General features: G+C 37.8%; 1 protein-coding gene and 1 pseudogene across 5 annotated transcripts in view; both read right to left on the bottom strand.

Moving 5' to 3' along the window:
- PIK3C2G (phosphatidylinositol-4-phosphate 3-kinase catalytic subunit type 2 gamma) overlaps window positions 1-26,949 on the bottom strand; it is a 424,274-nt gene that overhangs the window by 293,477 nt on the left and 103,848 nt on the right. For all 4 annotated transcript variants that reach the window (XM_050750052.1, XM_050750054.1, XM_050750055.1 and 1 more), the window contains 2 exons: window positions 23,614-23,809; window positions 7,409-7,531 (listed from right to left, as the gene is read on the bottom strand). In XM_050750052.1, the coding sequence (XP_050606009.1) occupies window positions 7,409-7,531; window positions 23,614-23,809 (319 nt within the window). The remainder of the gene's footprint in view (window positions 1-7,408; window positions 7,532-23,613; window positions 23,810-26,949) is intronic.
- On the bottom strand, window positions 242-1,951 carry LOC126931692 (zinc finger CCHC domain-containing protein 9-like; annotated as a pseudogene). Its single transcript, XR_007717897.1, has one exon. The product of XR_007717897.1 is annotated as a zinc finger CCHC domain-containing protein 9-like (transcript).

Raw genomic sequence — 26,949 nt, 5'->3', positions numbered from 1 at the left:
AATGGCTGCATAGTATTCCATGGTGTATATGTGCCACATTTTCTTTTTTTTTTTTCCGCAATAGAAAATGGATTTTTATTCCATATTTTAAAAATATAGACTCTCTAGCAACTTATAAATTTCTATTATAATAATAAATTGATACTTTGAGCCAAGAAAACGATATAACCAAAAATTCATTTGTACCCTTTGTTTAGGGGTGTTTTACATTTATGCATAATTTTGCTTTTATAAAAGATGATTGTTACAATCAGGTATACAACTACTTGGTTATGCCTAAGTTCTGTCTCTTAAAATATGTTCTTTTAGAGAATCCATTTAATCATCTTATTCTTCAATTTTCTCCAAACAGTGCTAGAAGTACAATTTGATGGACAGAATAAACAAAATTGTTTTCCATCACACCCAGATCATACTGATATCTACAGTATAGTCCTGGCTACAAGGGAGCTCAACTCTAACTCGTGATGTGGGCCTGGTTTAGAAAGTAGCGACGAGGTGGTAACTAATGATAGTGCTAGTTGTTATCAAAAATTAACAACTTTAGGTATTTTTGTTTTGGGTTTTTGCGGTTTAGGTGCATCCAAAATTTCTTCATAGTCTGCACTCATTCCCTTTGCCCAGCGACCAACTGTGACCATTCGCTCTGAATTCTGACTTTCAGGGCAATCTTTCTTTAAATGTTCCACAAAGAGTCACAAAGCTTGCAGCTGCCACCATCAGCATAGAGTCCTTCGGGATTATCCGGACAAGATCTAGACAGCTGCCCCATTTCTCCACAAACAAAACATTTTGCAAAAGGAAATTCGCCAAGAGCCGGGTCTACCTTAGCCTTACACTTGGTTATTTCGTGCTCTGTGGACCCACACCTGTAACATATCCCAGTGCCCATGTCTTGATTTTCAAGGGTGGCAGGGCAATCTGCAATTCCATGGCCAGGTTTTCTACAATGGAAACACACCATTGCATTTTTCTTTGCCGCTTGTCTTTTTAATCTTCTTCCTTCCCATCGACTCTTTCTTTAAAACAACTGCAATTTCTTCCCTTACTTCCTCACTGTCTGTTGCTACAATTTGCCCATTGTGAACCATCTGTGAATTCTGTCTTAAGTATTCTATGAATCCATTCACATCTTCATTTAAGTACTCCTTTTTCTTTTTCTTCTTTTTATGTTTTGCTTGGGGTGCATCATTTTTGAGGGATAGCCTATTGGCTTCACGTTGTTTACGATTTGGTAGGTTTTGGCTTGTTCCCTCAAAGGATCCCTTCTTCATGTCCTCCCATGATGTTGCAGGCAAGGGTCTCTTGTTACATGTGGTACTAACTCGGGCCCACCTGGTCATAATTCCATCAGAGGTACCTCACTGCGCTGCCGCGCAGCTTCTTACCGCGCACGAATCCCCCAGAGCAGTCGAGTTCCACATTTTCTTAATCCAGTCCATCATTGATGGATATTTGGGTTAGTTCCAAGTCTTTGCTATTGTGAATAGTGCCTCAATAAACATACATGTGCATGTGTCTTTATAGCAGCATGATTTATAATCCTTTGGGTATATACCCGGCAATAGGATGGCTGGGTCAAATGGTATTTCTAGTTTTAGATCCTTGAGGAATCGCCACACTGTGTTCCACAATGGCTGAACTAGTTTACAGTCCCACCAACAGTGTAAAAGTGCTCCTATTTCTCCACATCCTCTCCAGCACCTACAACAGATATTTTTAACTGATAGGGAACACAGAAGTAAGAGGAAATTGGGATGAGAATAATTAGTACAGTTTAGGGTATGATATTATTGAGTTAATTATAATTGTGAGATGCCAATACATAAACTGTCTGTGGAGAGGATGGGTCCAAGTTTAGATTTGTATATGTCTATGCTCAAAAAATGACCTTATTGACTAAGATGCATTTAATCTTTCTAAGTAATGCATTTAACCTTTCTAAGTCTTACTTTTCCTTTTTCACAAAATGGAACTGCTATTATATAACACAATATATGGCAAATTGTAGGTTGTATACCAGCATTATATTCATTTATTCAATCAGTATTATAATTATTTATATCAGCCATTGTGCATTTAGTACACTGGTTTGTAAAAAACACATTCCTTGTAGACAGATGAAATGTAAGTTGATATGATTTGGCTTTGTGTCCCCACCCAAATCTCATCTTGAATTGTAATCTCCAGGTGTTGAGAGAGGGACCTGGGGGGAGGTGATTGGATCACAGGAGCGGTTTCCCCCATGTTGTTCCCATGATAGTGAGTGAGTTCTTAGAGATCTGATGGTTTTCTTAGTGGCAGTTTCTCCTGCTCTCTCTCTTTTCTTGCCACCTGGTGAAGAAGGTGCTTTCTTCTCCTATCCCTTCTGCCACGATTTTAAGTTTCCTGAGGCCCCCCCAGCCATGCGTAACTGTGAGGCAAGTAAACATCTGTCCTTTATAAATTATTCACTCTCAGCCAGGGGCGGTGGCTCATGTCTGTAATCCCAGCACTTCTGCCAAGACAGGCAGATCACTTGAGGTCGGGAGTTCGAGATCAGCCTGACCAGCATGGAGAAACCCTGTCTCTACTAAAAATACAAAATTACTGAGGCATGGTGGCTCATGCCTGTAATCCCAGCTACTCGGGAGGCTGAGGCAGGAGAATTGCTTGAACCCGTGAGGCAGAGGTTGCAGTGAGCTGAGATCGCGCCACTGAAGTCTAGCCTGGGCAACAAGAGTGAAACTCCATATCAAAAAAAAAAAAAAAAATTTACCCAGTCTTTTCTAGTATCTTTCTGACAGTGTGAGAACTGACAAATACATAAGTCTATCTAGACTTAATGGAGAAAAATAAAGAAAAGATTAGAGTGAGAAGAACCTTCTATTGTTAACATTGTCAAATTTTAGATTAAAATATTAAATTGGATACCTACATGTTTAGGTATCCAAAACTAAAAGTGCTCTCTTTCTTTTCTTTCAAATTCTTTTATACTTGTCATATTCATTTAAGGTAATATGGACATATTTCTCAGCTTAAAAGAAGCTCTGAAACTTGACATAAAACGCTGATGATCCTGTGGAATGCACAGCAATTTCTTTAATGTTCTTTCTTTCACCTATAATTGACTTTTTATTCAGCTTTCATATTTCTGTGCTAGGATGAAAACTGTAATTTCACTTTATTTCTCACATGATCTAGAATGTTCCTTTTTTCCCATTAAGTCTGGCTTCTTCATGTATAACTTCACTTGTGAGTTTTTTTTTTTTTTTATATAACAAGAATGAAAGAAATTATATAAGTTACAGTGGATAATTACTGCCAATCTCCATTCTGTCGTTTTTATTAATAAAAATAAATTCCTTTAGGATAAGAATAAGTGCTTCCCAAGTAGTTATTTATTCATTCTTTAATACCTATGAATTTTTAAAGTCAGAATAATCTTACCTTCACTGAAAATTTTTTTAACTTTTGTATGGCTACTTAAAAATCAAAGGAATAAACTTTCAGATAAAAAAGAAAAAAAAGAGACAATCAGTAAGTGGAAACGGATTTTTTTTTTTTAAAACCAAGGAACAGGTGTCAATCTCAAGTTTTAACCACATGTTTGCCTCACGACACTATTTAAGAATGAGCAATCACTACAATTTTTCTTAAAATCGTTTTATTGTATATGAAATAGTTTTGCTAAAACCAGAGTAAGCTTCTGAGAGTGAAAAATGAGAGATTTTGAAAGCTACACTTTTATTTATTTATTTTTATTTATTTATTTTTTTATTTATTTTTATTTTTTGAGACAGAATCTCACTTTGTTGCCCAGGCTGGAGTGCAGTGGTGTGATCTCGGCTCATTGCAACCCCTGCCTCCGGTGTTCAAGCAATTCTTCTGCCCTGACCTCCCAAGTAGCTGGGATTACAGGTGCAGGCCACCATGCCCGGCTAATTTTTGTATTTTTAGTAGAGACAGGGTTTCGCCATGTTGGCCAGGCTGGTGTCAAACTCCTGACCTGAAATGATCCACCTCCCTAAGTGCTGGGATCACAGGAGTGAGCCACTGCACGTGGCTGAAAGTTACATTGTTTAGAAGTCTCCTATTAATACCGAAAAAAAAATGAAAACACTAAACAGTAGACCATTGCAAGTACTTTTCACTGAGTGAAATGGGGAGCTAGTTCAGGATTTTTAGACAGAAGAATGGCATGCCTTGACTGATATTTTAAAGAGATAACTTTAGCTGTTGTGCAAGAACTGATATTTTAAAGAGATGACTTTAGCTGTTGTGCAAGAACTATGAAGGTGTAAGAGAAGTAGGGCGACCATTATAAAGCTATTGTGGTATAGAGAGGAGAGATGATGGTTGTTTAGACCATTGAAGGTGATGAGAACATACTCTGGATATGCTTTGAGAAGAGTGCCATTACATAGGGTCTGAAATGAGATTCAGGCTAAGGATTTTGATCTAAACAATCAGAATTAGAATTGATTATCCAGAGTGGCCATCCATGGTTGGAGTGGTTTGAAATGTAAGATCAGAAATTTAGTTTAGGATATATTGATTCTGTAAGTATGGAGTTTGTGACTGATGCCTGGGTTGGTGATATAAATTTGGGAGCTGTTGGCATTTAAATTGTATTTAAAGGTATACGACTATAAGAGAAAAGTGAGGGAATAATGACGCATACAACAGAGAAGAGAGTTAAGGGCTAAGATCAGAATCAGTCTGGGAGAAGAAAAGGACATGGAGAACAAATGGCCAGTGAGGTAAGAGTCAGCCATGTGGAAAGCAAATTTTAAGATGGAGGGTGAGATCAACAGTGCCAAAAGCTTCTGATAGGTCATGTAAGATGAAGATTGAGAAACAAACATTGGATTCAGCCATGAAGTTTACTGGTGACAATTTCAGTGGAGTAGAAGTGATGAAAGCCTGATTGGAGTATGTTATACAGCAGAGAAAAAGAAAAATCTTAAATAAAGTGAATATAGATAGTTACTCGGAAGGTGTCACTACAAAGCAGAGAAAAGAAATGGGGTAGCTGCTGGCAGGAAGATGGAGTAGAATAGAGGTTGTTATTATTTTATTTCTTAACTTAAAACTTGAATACTATTCATGGGATGTAAATACTCTTGTCAAGATTTTATATGTTGTAAGAAAAAGTATGTAAGTCACAGTGAAACCATCAGCTTAGGAGTCACAGTGGGTCTAAATGCTAGCTCTGACACTTTCTGTTTGTGGGAACTGGTCCAAGTTAGTAAGTGTCAGAACTAGCATTCAAATTTTTTTCTTTGAAATTGAGTTCAGAATTAGATTTTTATCTTGAATTATCTATATGACGGCATAAGTGTGTTGAAAATAAATCTGATGTTTTAAAACAACCAGAAATTACTTTTAATTAAATCAGAAGAATAATTTTAGGGATAGAGCAGATTAAAAGTTTTTTTTTTTTTTTAGACTTGCTCTGTAGCCCAGGGTGGAGTGATTTCGGCTCACTGCAACCTCTGCCTCCTGGGTTCGAGCAAGTCTCCTACCTTAGCCTCCCGTGTGGCTAGGATTACAAGTGTGAGCCATCATGCCCAGCTAATTTTTATATTTTTAGTACAGATGAAGTTTCACCATGTTGGCCAGACTGGTTTCAAACTTCTGACCTCAAGTGATCCATCCGCCTCAGCCTCCCAAAGTATTGGGATTATAGGCGTGAGCTGCCACACCTGGCTTGGTTAATAACTTTTTAAAGGAGTCACTTGTTATACAAAATTTATTAATTTGCCCAATAACACTTATGGGACTCTTTGTCTGGTGCTGTTTTAGCTGATGGTGACTAAATCAATTTTTTTTTAATCTTTGTATCATTTGGTAGGAGCATATATAAATCTACACAAACAGTAGGTACCATAAGAGAAATTTACAGATTACACCAAGCAAGGGAAGAAAAGATGGACAATTTTGTCCAATGATACAGGAAGGGTTTATACAGGCGGTAAAAGGTGCATCTTGAAAGATAATTACGTGTTTCCCAGATGGGTGAGTGGAACACTGTGTTCCTGATGCATGGAGGATCCCTGGCAGAGGCCTGACTTCTCAGTTCATAGTTAGGGTAAGTAGATCAGATACAAAGAATGACTGGTGGACAGTCAAGGGATAGTTAGGGTAAGTAGATAAGATGCCAATGACTGGTGGATAGCAAGAACAGGGAATGGGGTTAATTCTAGAGGTAAAGATGCAGATATAGGTAGGGGCCACACCACAAAAGGCCTTGTGTGCTTTGCTAAATAATTTGTACTTTACCTTATAAGAATTGGAGAGCTACTGAAAAATTTTACAAGCAGAGTTGATTCTATGAAAGAAAAAGGGATATTATTATTGAATGTCAGGTCTTTGGTCAAAGGAATAAAGAATCTTACCCAAAGAAGGGGAGATAGAGATTGTCATGGTCCTATAAGAGGGCAGATTTAGCTTGGAATGGGAGCGGCCATGAAGTATGTGAGAATTGAAGGTCACGTGCCATGTTTCAGGATACAGTCTCCATTGATTGTGGTAAGAGTAAGAGTAGAATAGATGGTGCGATCTAACATTATCCTCTTCTACAAATTCTGACACGTATTTATTAATGGAAAAGCATCATACTGGGAGTCAAATTATCTTCTAAGAAAGCCAGATCATCTGAAAGAGCTGAGGAGAAATAGGCTGGGGAATTTTCTTCTGCTTGAGGTGGGAAGAATATTGATCTAAGTGAAGCAATAGAGACTGCAGGGAAATGACTGGCAGAGCAGTGAGGAAATGCAGCAGTAACCATGGAAAAGCTGTGAATGAGGCTGATGAGCCATCTGGGGATCTGAGTAAAGGGAGGGCTTAAGTTGGGTGCAGAGAGCAAAAAAGTGGAGAAAGACAGTGATAATGTTAGGAAGGTACTTTATCTTCTTGATTTAACAAATCTTTACAGAAGAAGGAAGTGGGAGTCAGTCACCCCAAATTAAGCTTACACATATATAGATGTTTATTGTCAAAAAACTTGATTGTTTAAATAAATTTGTACTTCAGTGAGAAAATTGAGAAAATGGAGATTACCCACATTATCAGGAGGGCTATCTTTTCTTTGTTATACCTGGACTCCCTCCACTCCTGCCTCAAAGAGAGCATATTCCTGATATGCACAGTGTGTGAATGATTAATAAGTCTTCTTCTTTTTTCAATTTCCCTTTTTTCTCAGTTCAATAATGTGAATTGGACACTTGTCTAGGTTTCTAAATGGACTTTTAATCAGTTGAATTGAACAGTCAGTTATCTGTTATCCCTAGCATATTTATCACACCACTGAATCAAATCAACTGGCAGCATATTTTTTAATCACATCCTTTGCTATTTAAAAAAAGGGGGAAAAAGCTGACCTTTATTAGATAAATAATCCAGACAGAGTAAAGATTAAACTTACGTTTCATTCCAATTGACCAAGAAAAAAAATAACTTCTTGACTGGAATATTTCTGTAGTTTCTCACTTGGCACAGCTTCTTTCCAGCATATGTAAGCCAACAGGTAAAAGAAAATGCTTTGTAGCTAAAAAGAAACAACATCAATTCAATATGCTTAGCAGTTTAAAGAAACCAGCTTTCTATATGGGTCAATTATTTTTGTAGTCAAAAGTCAAATGATAAAGTGATGTTTGCTTGCATAAAGCATGCTTTAAAAATTGCTTCAAGAATTTATGCTGGGTATGTCAACAAGACTGTGGAATAGGAGGCCCTAAGACCTTCCTTTATTCATGGAGAGCAAACTTCAACAATATGCTGACTGATTCCTTTTGTAAGAAAACCAGAAACCAGTTAAGAGGCTCCTGTATCCCAGGTGAATTCAAAACCAGCCACGTCAAAGTTGGTAGAAAAATTTGTGGCACTCACTTACCAGAGCCTCTTCCCTGGCACAGGGTGGCATGATCAGAAAGAAACTCTCAACTTCTGGCTTCCCATCAAGGAGGGAAAGAGAATATGGGAACATACATCTAACACTTAGACTTAGTACCATCAAGGCTACCCAAGGAACTAGCTTTTGTCTTTCCTGGATATAAATGCTGACAGGAAATGTCACCAGTTTAGGGGCCACTGAAAACAAAGATGATGGTTTTTACTAGCACATACTTGCTATTGCTTCTCTCCATAACTCAGCATAGAATGATTTTTTTAAAAACTGCAATTTATGGCTTCTCCTTGGGTAGGAAAAGAGTTGATTCGTGTGTCTATCATTCCAGTTTTGGGGCTACTATCAGAAGGACTAGTTTCTGTCTTGTCTGTCTTGGAATACTGACAGGACCCTGCATACCCTAGAGGCCTGGAGACTGTTGAGAACAAAAAAAAGTTGGGCGGCTTCTTATTGTTCCAGATGTCCTATGATACATTGGACAAAGCCTGTATACCTTGTCAGCCTCTCCCTGGTCAGGGAAAATGATGGGGAATAAAGGAGCATATGTCCAACACTCCAGCTTTTAAAGAGTTTGCCTGAGGGACTGGTTTCTGTCTTATCCAACTAGAAGCACTGACGGGATGCAGCATACTTTAGAAGCACAGTCCTGAAAACAAAATAATCTGATCACCTCACAGAAATTCCAGAGAACCTGCAGTACCACAGACAGACACCAGAAGAAGCAAGAAAACATGAGCTCCAAGAGACAGAAACCAGCAAAATCCCTCTAATTGCGATTTTATAAGTACAAGCAGAGTGAAGATGCACTCATATAAAAAGTTTGGAAGGCACCCAGAATCTCTAGCCAGGCTTATTTTTGAAGCTTTTTTTTTTTTTTTTTTTTTTTTCAGTGTGAAGCCAGACCATAAAGACTGAGAGAGTTAGCTGTTTTTTCAAATGCACAGATCTCAACACAAGGTCATAAGGCACACAGAGAAACAGGGAATCATGACCTAGCCAAAGAAATAAAGGAACAAAACAAACCAATTCTAAGAAAATAAATATATATAAATTACATGACAAATAATTCAAAATAACCATCATAAAGATACTCAATGAAAAATTATGGATGAATAAAATGAGAATACCAACAAAGATATAGAAAATATTATAAAAATAACCAAATAGAAATTTTGGAGCTAAAGGATACAATAGCTGAGTTGAAAAATGTACTAAAGAGATTCTGAGGCAGACTTCATAAAGCAGAGGAGATAATCAGTGAACTTGAAGACAGGTTATTTGAAATTATCCAGCCAGAGAAGCCAAAAATGAAAACAACAACAACAACAACAACAAAACCCCACAATGAACTGAAGAAAGCCAAAGGGAATAATGGGCACCATCAAGTAGGCCAATATATCAATATATCATTATGGGATTTTCAGAAAGAGAAAAAAGAAAAAAAAGAGGGAGGAAAGCTCATTTGAAAAAGTAGTGGTCAAAAACTCCCTAAATTTGGGGAAGAAAATGAACATCCAGATTCAGGAAGCCCACTGGATGCCAACTATGAAGAACCCCAAAGAACCCCAAAAAGACCCCACAGGGACATATTAGAATCAAATTATAAAAAGTCAAAGAAAAAAGACAATTTCACAAGCAGCTAGAGAAAGTGACTAATCACGTATAAGAGAACATTCATAAGATTATTAGTGTATTTTACAGCAGAAACTTTGTAAGCCAGAAGGGAGAGAAATAATGTATTTAATATGCTGAAAGAAAAACAAAACTGTCATTAAAGAATACTGTATTTGATAAAATCATCCTTCAAAAATGATGAAAGAGAAATACTTTATGAGATGGATAAAAGCTGAGGGAGTTCCTCACTACAAGGCCTGCTTTATAAGAAATGCTAAACACTGTCCTTCAAATTGAAGTGAAACAATGCTATAGAGAAACACAAAAGCATCTAAAAGCATAAAACTCACTGGTAAAGGTAAATATATAGACAAATATACAATACTGTAATGGTGCTAAATAAATTACTTTTAATTCTGGTATAGCATTTAAAAGATAAAAGTACAAAAATAGCTACAACAATATATTAATGGAGATGTAATATAAAAAGATGTAATTTGTAACATCAATAACATAAAGTGTGGTGGGAGAAGAAATAAAAGCACAGAGTTTTCGTATATGATTGAATTTAAGTTAACAGCTTAAAGAAGGTTGTTATAAATATATGATATTTTGTATTAGACTCATGGTGAACACAAAATGAAACCCGTGGAAGATACACAAAAAATAAACAAGAAAAAAATCAAAACATGTTACTACCAAAAAAATCCAAGCAAGTCATTACCAAAAAAAAAAAAAAAATCTATGAACTGTATGAACACTAAAAAACACAGCCAGAGAGGCAAAGACAAAGAAGCTACAAGACAGAAAACAATTGACAAAGTGTTAATAGTATAAGTCCTTTACTATCAATTACTTTAAAAGCAAATAGATTAAATTCCCCAATCAAAAGACATTATCCATTTAACCAACAGCATGGCTAAATGGACAAAAAGTATATAAGATCCAACTAGATGCTACTCACAAAAGCCTCAATTTAGATTTAAGGACACAAATAGGTCAAAAATGAAAGGATAAAATAGCTATTCTATGCAAATAGTAACCAAGGGGAGCAGCGGTGGCTACGCTTACACCACGAAAACCAAGTGTAAGTAAAAAACTGTAACAAGAGAAAAAGAAGGAAATTATATAATGACAAAAAGGTAAATTGACCAGGAAAATACAAGAATTTAAACATATCCGCACCCAACATCAGAACACCCAATATATAAAGCAATATCTGAACCCAACATATAATGCATTGACAGAGCTGAAGGAACAGACATCAATACAATAATACTAGACATCATAACCCACTTTTAATAAGTAGAACATCCAGATAGAAGGTAAGAACAGAGGATTAGAACAACACTATAGACCAAATGGACCTAACAGATATATACAGAACATTCTACTCAGCAGGAGCAGAATACATATTCTTCTGAAGCAAACAGGAAACACCCTCCAGGCTAGATGACATATTAGGTCACAAAACAAATCTCAACAAATTTAAGAAAATTGAAATAATATCAACTAGCTTTTCTGACCACAAGAGAATGAAATTCAAAATCAATAGCAGAAAGAAATCTGGAAAATTCACAAATAGGTGGAAATTAAACAACACACTCTGGCAAAACCAACGGTTCAAAGAAGAAATCAAAAGGGCAATTACAAAACATCTCAGAATTGGCAATGCTTACAGCTTCAGCTTGAGGAGAGTATCCTGCCCAGGTGCAGTGGCTGCCATTGAGATCCACCTGAGATCTTTTGCCTCCAGCCTTTCAGCACTCCCAGGCTGCAGCTCCTGCACCTGTTCAGCTTGCTCACTCGCCCTACCTTCCCTGTAGCCGGCTGCACCATGGAGTTGGCATTAGTGGCACCAGTGGCAGTTGAGCTGGTCTGCAGCAGCAGGTACCAACATTTATAGAATGAAGAAGAGCCTGAGGAACCTGAGAAGGCTTCAGGTGAGGTTCCTCCATCTTATGGCATCAACTCTGCAGAGAGTATGGTGTATTTGACTACAATGATGAGTCTAATTTTCCAAAGCCCCTGTTTTACAATGTGGTTGTAAACATTACCAATTTATAATCAAGTCATGAGAATTAAGGCTGAAGCTATTTCTTTGGTTCCTGGAAGAGATGAGGATTTTGTGGGACGGGATGATTTTGATGATGCTGACCAGCTGAGGATACGAATTATTTTTTTTTTTTGGTTAACTTTTTCCTGGCATTCTTCTTAACTGGATTAAGTTTTTTCCTGTCTTTTTGCCTGACTGCTTCAGTGGCAGGAAGGTATGACACCCATTTCAGAATTTGGTCTCTTTCTAATTAAGTGGGTCCTGAGAGTCAGATTTCTAACCTGTTTTCCTTGATACGTTCATGGTCAGCACTGCTGCTGTGAGATGAACCAAATGCTGAGTTAAGATGCCCTATCCAATGTGATGATTATAAATTATTAGACATCTTGGGGCAAAAATGATGTCAAATTATCCTTACATTTTAAATGGATAAGAATCCCAGTTTGCTGGCATAAAGCCAAGTGTGGGATGCAAGTGCCTAGTGGACCACTTCTGGTAAGCAGAACTGGCGAATGTTAGTTTGGTAAAGAAACTAAATCTAAAGTTAGCAGAAGAAAAGACATAATAAATATGAGAGCAGAAAAAAATGGAATACAGAATATTAAAAATAGAACTACCATATAATCCAGCAATCCTACTTCTGGGTGTTTATCCAAAAGAACTGAATTAAGATCTTGAAGAGCTATCTGAACTCCCATGTTCGTTTCAACATTGTTCATAGTAGCCATGATGTAGAAAGAATCTAAATGTCCACCAATGGGTGAATAAAGAGAACATGGTATATACATACAATGATATAGTATTCAATCTTGACAAAGAAGAAAATCCTGTCATAATACAACATGGATGAATATTAAGGACATTATGCCAAATGAAATAAGCCAATCACAGAAAGACAAATACTAAATATACCACTTCATGAAAGCAAAAAATAGAATGTTGGTTACCAGGGACTTGGGGATAGAAAAGGATAGATAAATGAAATAAGCCAATCACAGAGAGACAAATACTGAATATACCACTTCATGAAAGCGAAAAGTATGTTGGTTACCAGGGACTTGTGGATAGAAAAGGAAGGGGTAGAGGAGTAATGGGTACAGAATTTTAGCCATGCAAGATGAAAAAAGTCTACAAATCTCCCATACAACAATGCACATGTAGTTAACATTACTGTACTTTACAATTAAACTTTTTTAGTAGGGTAGACTTCATTTTCTATATTTTTACCACAATTTTTAAAAGGTTGAAAAAGAAGAAACAATATGCTAATGTTCTGGTAAACACGAATTATTTAGGACTAGATTTTTGTATAAACCTCTAATGTGAAATTTGGTATTGGAGCCAAAGTTTCTAACAATACTTATTCACTTTGCAATTTTAAATCAAAGGAGAATTTATGTGCATTAGATTTTTAAACATTTAATGAACTCATAGGATAACTAACAATAGTCCTAATATTTTGTGGCAGTTCTGGAAAGTACATACTGTGTTTGAATATTTTTAACTTAAATGTAAAAGATGTTTGTACACAATATCTGATGAGCTTTCCAACATTAAACACACACACACACACACACACACACACACACACACCCCTCCTGACAAAACTATAAAATCTTGTAAAAAATCTTAGTAAGTAAAAGCAACATTAATTAAAAATATTATATACATATGTATATATATAATAGAAATTCTCTGCAAGTAGCAAATTTTCCCACATAATATCTAAACAGCAAACAGGTCTTCTAAAACAAAATGTTCTTAACATTTTGTGGTATCTTTTTTTAGTTTTTATAGTTGTTATATCTTGATCTTTTATATGTACCATTGCCTAACAATTTAATGTGATAATTAGAATGAAAGAGTAGTGATACAGACAGGAGGCAGGGAAATACTAGACAGAAAAGGGCAGGGTCGCTAGCAAAGCCTCACCCTCAAGCCTGGACCTGAGGCCCAAAGTGAGAAAATGCCTTCCTGTTTTCCCGCTCGAATGTTACTTTTTGGCCCACCCCACCCCCTATCCTATAACCATAAATACCCCAGGCTCCACTGACAGAGGGGAAGCAGAGAAAGAAGAGAAAAAGCAGCCTGAGGTCAGCAAGAAGTAGCTTGACTTCAGAAGGGTGGCTTGACAGCAGGACCTTTCAGAAGATTTTGGCCAGGGATGGCCAAACTCCAGGGGAAGACCACCTTCCCACTCCATCCCCTTTCCAGCTCTCCATCTACTGAGCGCCACTTTCATTGGCAGTGAAATCCCCCACATTTACCATCTTCAATTTGTTCGTGTGACCTGATTCTTCCTGGACACCAAACAAGAGAGGATACAGAGGGCTGTCACACTGAGCTGTTAAACACGTAAGATGTCTGTGGATGGCAAAGCTAAAAGTGTACTGTAACACATGCCCTCTGGGGTGCCAGGGATTGCAGGTACCCCCCAGATGCTGCCACAGGGCCACATGAAGTTCTATTCCTGTCAGCACCCAGAAGCACTTTTCCTGGCCCCTACACCCAATCACTGGCATGCTCCCCTTCCTGTGAGGCACTGAGAGCTATGGATTAAGTAAATGAGCCATCCCCTTCATGAATCTTGTGAAGGGATCAAGGGAACTGTCCTGTTTCATCTGGGGGCTTGCCCAGGATACTTCAGAAGGGTAAGCAAAATGGGGATTTGTCTCTCCTTGTCCTCAGACTTTCCTCTGAGCTATACCATTTGCAGGGGATAGGATGCAGCCCTGCCATCTCTCTCTTTCTTTTGGGTAAAAGGAATGTTGGCTCTGTTTCCCTTCATGGAGGTCTAGTTGTCATGTAGGACTGGAATAAAGTCCTGGGGAAACCGAAGGCCTCTTGCCAAGGCCACTCCTCAGTATTGCCAGAAGGCCACAAGACTAGATCTGTTCCCCAAGTGTCTGTCAAGGCATCAGCCAAGACCCCCAAAGTTTTCCTTTGATATCTTTCCTTCCTTCTTTTATGCTTTGAAATGGCTCCTAGCTCTTCTTTTATAATGTTAAGGGTTCTATTACAAACTTCAGCAATGATACTAGGCAGAATGTATGTTTGGTCCAGCCATCAGATGTGCAACTCAGAACAACACAATTTCCATATGTTCTTAGAAGTGTGACCCCAAACCCCAGTGGTCACACATGTGTGAATGGGATGGGCAGATGAATGGCGGTTCCCTTCTCATCCCCTCCCCTCCTGGCTTGGGTGCCTGGGCATGTCCGTAGCATGCATGCGCTGTGCCCAATAGCCAAGTGGGTGGTAGGAATCAGCTGTGCATGCTGCCCAGGCCCTAGGGTAGTCTTTGGGGCCAGGGACCCCATGCAGTCAGCTGGCCAGTGCTCTCTGCATGCTGTACAAGCCCATAGACTCTTTCCTCCCCTGGCCAAGGAGTTCAGCCCAGTTGGAACTGGGGGAGGCATACAATGATTAAAGGAACCTATTTGTAGAGAGCAAGAGGTTCTTTCCCTGGACCACCCCCATTTGCCCTTTAAACTGTTTTTGTTCTTTTTTCTTTTCTAAGTGAGAGGTTTGTTTTCCTACCTCAGCACTCTGCTATACAATAGGGAGGCAACAGAAGAGTGAGCCCTGCTGGCTGATAACCGCAAATTTGGCAGGACCCATTTGTAACTTAATCTAAATGGACCCTGAAATACCTTTTTGTCCCCAACTTGATTCCAAACTTCAGGTTGAGGCCCTAGGAAGGAAAAGAAGATCTGAGGGATCCAAGCAAGGAAACAGGCACAATGTAAATGGGCAGGACCAATTCCTGCTAATTAAGCCTCCATGTCATGGCAGGAGGCCATGCTCCATGGCACAGATAAGGACCGGGAAACCCAAAGGTTGCTGACGGTAGGGGGAATGGAGGCATGGGCATAAGTGAATGCGGATAATTCCTATTCTCTAGGACCTCCCTGCTTCATGGGTGCAGGCTGCAATGGCACCTGTGGGTGGTGTCCATCTAAGGTCACCAGGACTTGAGGATAAGAAGACAGAAGAGAAAGGGGCAATGCCTGCTTCCCCTTCCTCACACCTGAGTTTTTGCTGAAAGAAGGAAGGGAAATGAGGGGATGCTTATTTCCTTGTCTTTCAGAATGGGTAACCAACTGTCTTCACCATCACGAGTTTATACTCTTCTAGAGTGCATCCTGAATCACTGGGACTCTTTGACCCTCAGAATCTGGAGGAAAAATACCCATTAGCCATTTGCACAAAGGTTTGGTCAAATTATGAGGACTGGCTTGGTCTGAGGAAGGAACCATTCATTTCGAAACCATCTGGCAGTTGGAACTTTTCTGTAAATGCAAGGACAAATTGTCTGAGACCCCATATGCACAGGCTTTCTTTACCTTGCAGGGCAATCCAGACCTTTGCCAACAGTGTGGAATTGATCCACCCCTCCTATTGGCCATCTCAGGAGAGGCTGCAAGGGGCAATCTCAGGGAACTAAAGAAACAAACCCCAGAGGCACCTCTGGCCGGGGAGCCAGCTCCCTTCAGCCCTGCTCCCCCGGGTTCTCCCCATCCTCTCTCCTGCTTGCCCCCTCCTAGAAATACTCACCCTGGACAAGCCCCAGTCTTACTTTTGCCCCTTCAACAAATGCCTGTTGAATTTGGCCCCAGTAAGGTCCAGGTTCCCTTCTCCCTCCAGGACTTAAGGCAAACTAAGGGAGATCTTGGCAAGTTTTCAGATGACCCTGACAGATATATAGAGGCTTTCCAGAATTTAACCCAAGTACTTGAACTCTCCTAGAAGGGAGTTATGTTACTTTTAAATCAAACCCTGACTAACACTGAGAAGCAGACTGCTCTGCAAGTGACAGAGTGATTTGGTTATGAGCTTTGTATCACATATATGATCAGGGAAGGTGCCAAACTTTATCCAAATGAAAGAGGTGCAGTACCAATGGATGACCCTGGAATGGATCTCAATGATGAGATGGGAGAATGGAAGAAGAGACACTTTCAGGTGTGCATAATGGAAGATTTAGGTAGGACTTGCACCAAGCCTCTCAACTATATCGAGCTATTTATGGTAGACCAGGGATTTGATGAGAATCCCACTGCCTTTCTGGAAAGGCTGAGAGGCCTTGGTAAAGCACACATATCCATCTTCTGATTCTGGTGAGGGAAAACTAACCATAAAGGATACATTTATTATACTCAGGATGCCTCTGATATAAGGAGGAAGCTACAGAAACAGGCCCTGGGAACAGATAGTACTTTAGAGGACCTCCTGAAAGTGGCCAACTCAGTTTTTACAGTAGAGATGGGGGGACACAAGAAAGAGGCAGAAGTTTTAATGGCCACCATGCAAACCTACAAACCCCAGAATTCTCAAGGTGTACCTGTTGACTGCTACAGATGTGGCAAGAATAGTTATCCCTCTTATAAAGTTTAACTGCTCCCATACAAGGTTTAATTTCTTTCACCAAAGTGAAACAGCTTGGGGTACAATGTTGTCAGCATATTTCATTTCTTATTTCTGTAATCTTTGGCACTAGATCCTTTCCTTGTATAATACACATATTTGATTCATGCATACTTAACCTTGTAAAAGTTTTTTTTTTTTTTTCTTGTTTGCCTAGAGGCCATCAAACTCTGAATGGTCAGGCAACTGGAGCCTTGGACAATGGCTCCCTTTAGTCAGGGACCCTTAGGTAGACCTTAGGGAGGAAACTGACTGCCGTTTTCCCCAAAAACAATGCCCCCTGTCAGCAGGAAGTAGCTAAGATTGGTCATCTTCCATATTCTAACGGCACTAAGATGTGCCTCTTCAGAGGGGGAAAGTGATATGGACAGAAGGCAGGAAAATACCAGGCTGAAAAGGGTAGGGTCCCTGGTGAAGCCCTCACACCTGGACCTGCGGCCCAAAGTGAGAATATGCATTCCTGTTTTCCTACATGAATGTTGCTTTTTAGCCTGTCCCACCCACCATCCTATACCCACAGAAACCCCAGGCTCCATTGGCAGAGGGGTGGCAAAGCAGCCGAGCGGTGGAGTGGCAGAGTGGCAGAGCAGCAGAATGGCAGAGAAGGTAAGAAGAGAAGCAGCAGTCTGAAATCAGAAAGATGCAGCTTGACTTCAGGGGGGTGGCTTGATGGCAGGACCTCAGAGAAGAGTTTGGCCAGGGATGGCTGAACTCCAGAAGAAGACCACCACCTCCCCAATCCATCCCCTTTCTAGCTCTCCATCCTGCTGAGACCCACTTCCATTAGCAATAAAATCTCCTGCATTTACCATCTTCGATTTGTTCATGTGACCTGATTCTTCCTTGATGCCGAACAAGAGCTCGGGATGCAGAGGGCTGTCACACTGAGCTGTTAAACACTTAAGTCATCTGCAGATGGCAAAGCCAAAAGAGCACTGTAACAGATGCCTTCTGGGGCTCCAGGGATTTTGAGTACCCCTCCCAGACACTGCCATGGGGCTACACAGAGTTCTACTCCTGCCAGCACCCAGAAGCACTTGTCCTGGCCCCTGCACCCACTCACCTATGTGTTCCCCTCTCCCATGAGGGGTTGAGAGCTGTAGGCTGACTAAACAAGCCAACCCCTTCATGAGTCCTTTAAAAGGGTCATGGGAACCATCCTGTTTCAGTATCAACTCTAGTAACCAGTTAAGGATCAAGTACACTGAAGTATACTCACTTCTGCTGTGGTAAACAGAAGGGACTTTAGAGTAGAAAGAGGACATCTGGAGTTCTCGTAGATTAGTTCTAGAACTGTAATTTCTTCATCTGCAAAATGGGTATGATAGTGTTCTTGTGTCACTGGTGTGAGGATTAAATAAAACAGAGCTGGTCCTCTGTATCCCTAGGTTATGCATTCACAGATTCAACCAACCACAGGCCAAAAATATTTTTGGAATGACGATAAAAATAAAACAAAGGGATATGTTGTGAGAAATGCATCATTAGGTGATTTCATTGTTATGTGAACATCCCAGAGTGTACTTACACAAACCTAGATGTCTCAGCCTACTACACATCTAGGGTATATAGGATAGCCTATTGCTCAAAGGCTACAAACCTGTACAGTATGTTACTGTCCTAAAGACTACAGGTGGTTATAACACGATATTGCCTCACAACACATTTCTCAGAACATAATTCCTCAAGTCATAAGCTATGCATGAGTGTATTCACATAGTTTACATTGCACTAAGTATTATAAGCAATCTATAGATGATTTAAAGTATACAGGATGATGTGCATGTGCTGTATACAAATACTGTACCATTTTATGTAAGGAGCTTCAGCATCTGTGACATTTGTTATCTCCAGGTGTCCTGGCACGAATCCCTTGCAGATAACAGGGGCCAACTGTAATGCAGGTAAAGTATTTTTCCCAGTGCAAAACTCATAGAATGTCTCAGTTAATAGTAAGTACTACGATGAGGATGAATCAGAGGATCTAGGACTTGTTTGTTGTTCTTCTACCAGAATGCTGGTAGAAGATTTTTCTTCCTCTTTATTATCCTTGATTTTTATAAGCTGAACAAAACAAAGCAAAATGGCATAGAGGAAATGGTGGCATGATTGCCACATTAATTTTTAGTCTGTTATTTCTAATTTATGAATGTGAGGCTATATTTTTCACCTTAAGGATAGCTTTGACCACATTCCATATGTTTTATTATATATTTTTATTACCTTTAAGTTATAATGTTTTCTAAACTCCTTGACTAATAAAATTAAAAGTACATACTTAAATTTATGAATATATTTATCTTTTGTTACTGTTTTCTAAATTGCATCTCAGAAAGTGGATGAGATCTTTATTATATAGGTTATTTGAAATTTGCCCACTATTTAACATTTGGTCACTTAAATATTCTATATGTGCTTGAGAAGAATTTATATTTCCCAATTATTTTCTGTAAATACAATATATATTTATTGGGTCAAGCTTGTTAATTATATTGGCTCACTCCTGTATTCTTCCTAATTTCTCATTAATGTATTAATTCCTGAGAGAGGAATATTGGTATCCTCCACTATCGTATTAGCCCCATCAAACTGTCTTTGGATTTCTGTCAATGTTATTACTTTGTTACATCTTTCTGGTGAATTGAATATTTCAATACCATGTCAGGACTTTATATTTAATGATGCTCTTGGTTCACAGTCCATTATGTTGGTCTATATGCCAATGTTTGGTTGATATGTGCATCAGTATTTATATTGAAAGATTGTGCCTGTTTCCCACACATTCCTTAATGTGCTAATACGATAAACCAAGTTTATAAATTTGACTTTAGTGACATGAATAGAAGACATAAACTGCACACATGTACCTTTTAATGGCAAAGGTTATGGAACAAGAAACCTCTATATGCCATTCGAATCTTCCCCATAAAAAGGGCATCCTCTTGATGAGAAAGAATTTTAGCTTGCCCCTGTGTGCACAGTATCCCATAATTGAAAGCACTGTCAATCATTTTTGCATAGATATGCTTTATTACATAATACGGATTACTGTACACATTATGCTTTTTTGCATAATTATTTTTGCATTCTATTTATCAAGTAATGATACCATACTTTATGAGTGACTTAAGGGATTTTTTAAAATAATGTTTATTGACTTTTTAATGATCTCCTCATATAACAATATGATTCTGCTGCACTCTTATTAATCATTACTAAAAATCATTTTAACAATTGTCTAGTCAACCACTCTTACACTGCCACTAATTGCTCTGGATTCACTTTCACTGATGCTGGCCCTCTTGACCTCAGGCACTTAGCTTTGTACCTCTATTGTAATATTTTCTTGGCTTCCTTGGAATATCTCCTGGTCTACCTTCCTTTATGGGCATTGCTTCTTTATAGTTTTCAGCTCAGCTTATATTTTTTCCCACAGTAATAACAATGACATGGACTAAGTATTCCTGCTCTCGAGACTTATGTAACAATTTCACACACCAAGTATGACTCACTTCTCTATTCAAGGAATTTTATTCAAACATTTTTAACAAATCTTTGTCGAGTGCCTATTGCATGTCAGGACATGTTTTGGGTACTAGAGTTTTAAAAACCATAGTCTTACATACAAATGTGCATGGTCACATGGACATTGTAAAAGATGATTTGGGGGAGAACTAATAATATGTTATTATTAAGATAATGAACATCATGAAATATATACACAAAATGATAAATTTATCTCATCTTTGAGTGAGATAAAGGCACTTTCGATCTGTAGAGAGGATAAAGTTACGTAATTAAATTTCTATTCTCTATAATGAGAAATTTAGAATAAATATGAAGGAGTTCTTAATCAGTGTAATGAATCAAGGAAAGAATTTGTTTAATCAAATTATTCTAAGTAAGATACATTCTCATTTGTCTTTGATAGCTTGAGGGGGGTGTTCCCTGAAGGCATCTATGGAGTAGATGATAATTCAGTTTCAAATACTCAGATTTGATGGTGAATGTTTCACTATTTTTTATTGTAGAGTCTTGTACCTTAAGTTTGTACTTTAACAAATTAGTTTCAGTTGCTGACATTAATTACGGTCATTTTGACTAAAGCCATCTAGAAAGCTATCACTTTGTTATTTTACCCCCTCAGTTTATCAGTGCGTATGCTTTTGGATACCTCTGGCCTAGTTTCTTCCCAGGTGTCTTGCCTCCAAGAAAGCCCCCAATGATTCTGCCTCCTGGTATGTGAACCCTTGTATCACGCTTTCCCACAGGGTACAATATGGCAGAAGTAGTGGTATACCACTTCCAGTATTAGATTATAAAGATTGTCCCTTCTGTCTCTGGAGTTCCCTTGCTCATGGACTCTCTCTCATTCCTTGGATCATCTGCTCTGGGAGAAGCCAACTCTATGGCCTGAGGACATTTGTTGAAAACTGAATAGCAAGGAATTGAGGGTCCCACACCTATACACCATGGGGAACTGAAGTCTTCCACTAACCACATCAATACCACCTTGGAAGTAGATTCTTCAGCCCCAGTGAGCTTAAGATGACTGTGGTCTCAGTCAACAGTGTGACTGCAACTCATGGGAAACCTTAAGCCAGATCCACCCAGCAAAACTGCTTCCCAGATTCTTGAGCCTCAGAATGTGAACTCATCAAAGTTTGTTGTGCTAAACTGCTAAGTTTTGGGGTAATTTGTTATGTATTAATAGATAACTTATATGCTAGGTCCCTAAGAAAATCTACAATAAAGATGTAATTTGTCATGAGATAAGACATCGTACCGGAGCCTCTTCCCAAAGAATTTTGACTGGTCTATGGATTCCTTAAGAGAGGAATAGCTTCATATTTTCCCCTGTGTCCAGCCCTTTATAGTTTGTTGCAGTAATGAATGGCTGGGATGATTTTGTTTCCTTCATCAGAGCCCTAAGTTACTTATTGATTATAGGAACATTTGTAGAAAAGCATTATTTTATATTTATAATTATATGTACATATGAACACATCTACCTGCATATAACAATATTAATAAATGTTCTATTTTTACTCGCACATAGGTACTATATAGAGACAGAAAAAGGAGAGTTAGATCATTCATACACAAACACACACACATGCATAAATGCACACTTTTTTATATTCCTATGCATTTTACATTTGTACACATATGTATATTTACACACATATGTATATATTTTACATTTTGCATTTGCACACCTATGTATATATTTATATATATATTTATCCTTGTCTATCTACATATAGACACACATATATAAATGCAAGCCCTATACATATAGCTTTATCTGTATTTATCTGGCCATAGAAATTTTCCATGGGAATTCAAACTAAGGAGTATTTATTGTTGGTTAGAAAATTAAAAGAAAACATTAATTAGAGTAATAATTTATTTTACTATACATCAGCCCTTTAAAATTTTTCAGAAAATTAAAAAAGGAAAAAGAATAGAAATATTACTTCATGGATTCCAAACAAATATGTGTGTAGATAGTGTTTTTTTGTATACACACGTAAAATTTCCTCTTTAATTTACTCTATGAAGATTTACACAGTTTATTTTTAAAAAATACAGATCAAATAAAAATTGAATCTTCTTTTGCTTTTTTTTTTTTTTGAGACGGAGTCTCACTCTGTCCCCCAGGCTGGAGTGCAGTGGCACTATCTCGGCTCACTGCACACTGCAACCTCTGCTTCCTGGTTTCAAGTGATTCTACTGCCTCAGCCTCCCGAGTAGCTGAGATTACAGGTGTGTGCCACCATGCCCCACTAATTTTTTGTATTTTTAGTACAGACAGGGTTTCACCATGTTGTCCAGTCTGATTTTGAACTTCTGACCTCAAGTGATTCGCCCGCCTTGGCCTCCCAAAGTGGTAGGATTACAGGCATGAGCCACTGTTTCTGGCCAAAAATTGAATCTTTACTGAAATTATTTATTTCAGTTTTTCCTTGAGATGCTAAATGCAGTAAGTATAATAACTCCATTACTAAATTACTGTCTTATCAACTTTAATTAATTATCTCTATATTACTGTAATTATGTTATTGAAGAAAATACTACATAGTAGAGTCAACTTAAAATCTGGTGATATTCCATGCATAATTGTCATTCACTTCTATTGAAATGCAAATAATTCTTGGCTAATTCTCATTTTATCAAGGTACAGTTCTTGCAAAATACCACTGAAACCTGGTGAGGATCAGAATGATTTTTTTTTCTATTTTTGAAGACTCTCCATCTCTCTGTATGTGTACGTGTTTTTGTCTTACTATGTTTTCTTAACTGGCATTAGCCATTTAAACCCAAACATGAAAAAGAAAATTTTAGAGCAGCCACTAAATAGAATGAGTATTTTCTATTTCCACAATGATATATTGGTAATGGCAATTGTTTAAATATGGAAAATGGAAGAAGAAAGAAAATTAAGTATTTATTTTGAATCTAAACATGTAAAATGTGATTTTAAGAATATGGATAAACCTATGCTGATTAATTCCAAATTTTATGACATTTTTGCTTCTGCATGTAAGAACATGACAAATTGCATTCTACTTAGAAGCTATGTGAAAATGAACCCTTTTGTGAAAAACTCACCACCACTCACCTGTGCACCCAGGTTTCTGGAATGTTGTGTGCGGCATACACTGTGAAGCTGAGGTGGGAAGGAAGCCCGGGATTTAGATAGGAAATGCATCTGGGTACATTTACAGGCTGAAAATCTGCATAAAAGCTGTTACAATAGACATTGACGAGCTGGTAGATGGATGTGGATAGTTCAGTTGTTACCTTCTCTATCAAGCCTAGAAAGTAAGAGGTAGAGATTAAGTCACTAACAAGGGCCATATTTGTCATAGGCCATCAATTACAGCTTTGAAATTTCTTATAATACAATTTAAATAAATTTAATTAAAGTGACCCTTTACCAACTGAAGACAATTAACTATCTGTACCTCTGAATGCAACCTGGCTTAGTTGCTAGTAGATTATTTATCAATAAGCTTTCTGATCTCCAGCTGCAGAAATCTTCGAAACATGGCCTTTTCATCACAATTTGGAATTTTAAAAATTATTAATTTGACATTCTGATCAACTGTAATTTGCAATGTTTTTTTTCAGATTTGTGATTGTTTAAAGTTAATTTTCAGACAAGGAATATTTTTTCTACATGACTTATAAGTACATCAAACAAATTCTATCTAAAGAATTAATCATAATAAATTTGATGATGCTATCATGTTTACCATTAACTGAACACTAATCATATGCAATGCGCTGATATAAAAACAGAATGAAAATAGTACATGGCTAGGATTTAAAACCAGCTTGAAATGAAAGATTTATGATGGTTACTGTATCTCTTCAAAATCAAAGCCTTTCTTGAGTTTTGCCATTAGTTATTTAAAAGGAGTCACTGGTTATTCCTAAAAGTGATTTGTCATGAAAGAAGAAAAATTACTAGGTATAGGGGCTAAGAGTTTTTCTCTGGCAGCTAAGTAGATATTGAGAACAAGTAAGCACATCATCAGAAATTGTGTTTTGCTTTTTTTTTAATCTGCTGTGATATGAATCCATGTGCTGTTAGTCAATAAAGTTGTTTATTCAAACACACGCAATTATTTATAAGTTGTTTTTAAAACATGCAATTCCCTATATAGTAGTTCAGTCTTAACAGTACTTTTGCTTTCCACAGTTTGTTACCCAAAGTAAACTTAAGTTAAAAAAAATTAAGTGAAAATTCCAGAAATATACAATTTATAAGTTAAAAAAACATGAATTGCCTTTTGTTTCTAATTGTTTGGAAATGAAAATAGCACAGAGCTAGATATTTCCTTTGATAATCTACAGTATTCCAGCACACAGGCAGTTGGATACTTGAGGAAAGTGGCCAGCTTGACATGGAGCTTCTTCCCACATCCTGTCTGTGCCTCAGTAGCTCTGTCGATAATTAAATATTTTTGTTGTTGTTTAACACATGCTGTTTTTCACTTAGTTATTCATAAATTTGTACAAAATATATAAGGTAGATTAACTTTCCTTATTTGTTATATTTCTTAAATTGTGCCCTCTGTTGAAACCGCCTGGGGGGACAAGCAGAGGAAAAAGAAAACCTGTAATTAAAATTCTCTGAGAAGTCAGCAGTAGCAATTAATGAAGCAGAAGAGTAAAGCAGTGTAAAAATAGTCTTAAAAGAGGCCACATCAAACTCTGGAGGCCAACGAACAGAGATTCTCCTGAACAGCAGAAGGCAGAGAATTATAAATGTATAGAAACATCTTGTTTCTCTGTCTCCAAATTGTACTCTTGGTACCCTGAAGCAGAAAGCATAAACTTCTTTTCAAGAATTCCCAACATTGTGCAAATGAACACACATCTAAAACAAATCATAAATTTATTAATTTAAGCGCTAGCATATATTTTGGGGGAAACTTAGTCATTTGGTTAATTACTCAAACTCTACTTTTTGCTTTTTGTGCAGAAACATGGTTCTTGGATATAATTTGCTACTTTAAGTTTGCATAGAGATGTATGCTTATGCATTATGTTTTACTTCCTGAACTCTGGATGAAGACTACATTTCAAATAACATCATGAAATCGTATTAAGCACCCAAGACACAGGGCTTGGTAGTGAAATATGGTGAGAAAAGAGTTTATTGCACCTAATTTTACTCTGGAAAAGAGTTACAGTGCCATGAAATAAAGAGGCAAGGACAATCTATGTGCAATTTAGACTCAATTAAAATCTGTCATGATTTATTATAGGATATAAGTCTCCAGGAACATTTCTGTACAGTTTTGTGGGATCTCATATTCTAGTCCCCAGAGGAATATGGGGGAGGAGACCTCATTACAACATTCCTGATAGAAAAGGAGAATCAGTTTCATACACACACACCTCCAGCTTGATCACTTCATGTTCGACCACTTAGATTCTGCTAGTAATACTGTCAGGGAGTGTCCATTCCTTCCTTCCCTCTATTGTGTTCTAGAGTTTCATGAACACCTAGAATAGGGGGGTTTTTGTACTTGCACAAGTTTCTTTATACCCTCTGCCACCCTATTTTCCTTTTTGATGTGAGATGGGGGAGTTCCTCAAACATAATTGAATGTCTTCTTTTGAGTGGTAGGAATTAGAGTTGAGAGGATGTACTTTTGTACATGACTACTGAAACAGTTAAGGTGAGGTTTTCATTTGCTTTCCAGTGGATTTTTCTGAATCCAAGTGTGTTAGTTGAACATGTGAGGGGCAGACAGTTTTCTTGCAGATACTCAGAGTATTCCTGTGCCAAATACCATCTACAACAAAGAATGATCCTGACCAGACCCTGCACATTAAATCCTATTATATTGTTTATGCCTATTAGGATAACAAGATCAAAGAGTTTAATCTAGAATCACAGACTCTGAAAGTAGAATCTTTGATTCAAAACCAGTTGAGATTTGAGTTGGGAGAGTTGAAATTCAAAACCAGTTCTGCCTGATTCCAAAAGTCAGACTCTGCTCTATCCCACGCAATCTCACACCTCCTGTTTTCTATAGAGGCAAAGTCCTCCCGTGGCTTGTAATTTTATAGACTCAGGGCCTCTGTAAACACTAATTATTCCAGAACCAAATCCTCCTACCTGTTATATTAGCTTGGTCTTTCATATAGAGCTGGAATTTGAATTTGAAGTGGGTGACCTTGCAGACAGACATCTACCACTTTTCTAATTTTTCTTACATCAAAATATAATTAGGTAAATGGTAAAATTCTCAATGTCTTGGAATGGTTATAAGATATTTTCAGCATTTTAATATTTATAGATCTTTTTGTAGACTTTTCTCATTATTTAAAAAATATCAGGCTAAAAGTTTACAGAGTGTGGATTTTTATTCCCTTGCGGAATAAACACTTCCATTAATAAAAAGGATTTTAGAAAAGCATCTTTCTCCTCATAAGG

The sequence above is a fragment of the Macaca thibetana genome, chromosome 11, assembly GCF_024542745.1.
Source record: "Macaca thibetana thibetana isolate TM-01 chromosome 11, ASM2454274v1, whole genome shotgun sequence".
Lineage (NCBI taxonomy): Eukaryota > Metazoa > Chordata > Mammalia > Primates > Cercopithecidae > Macaca > Macaca thibetana.
This window is presented reverse-complemented; position numbering and strand designations above follow the sequence as displayed.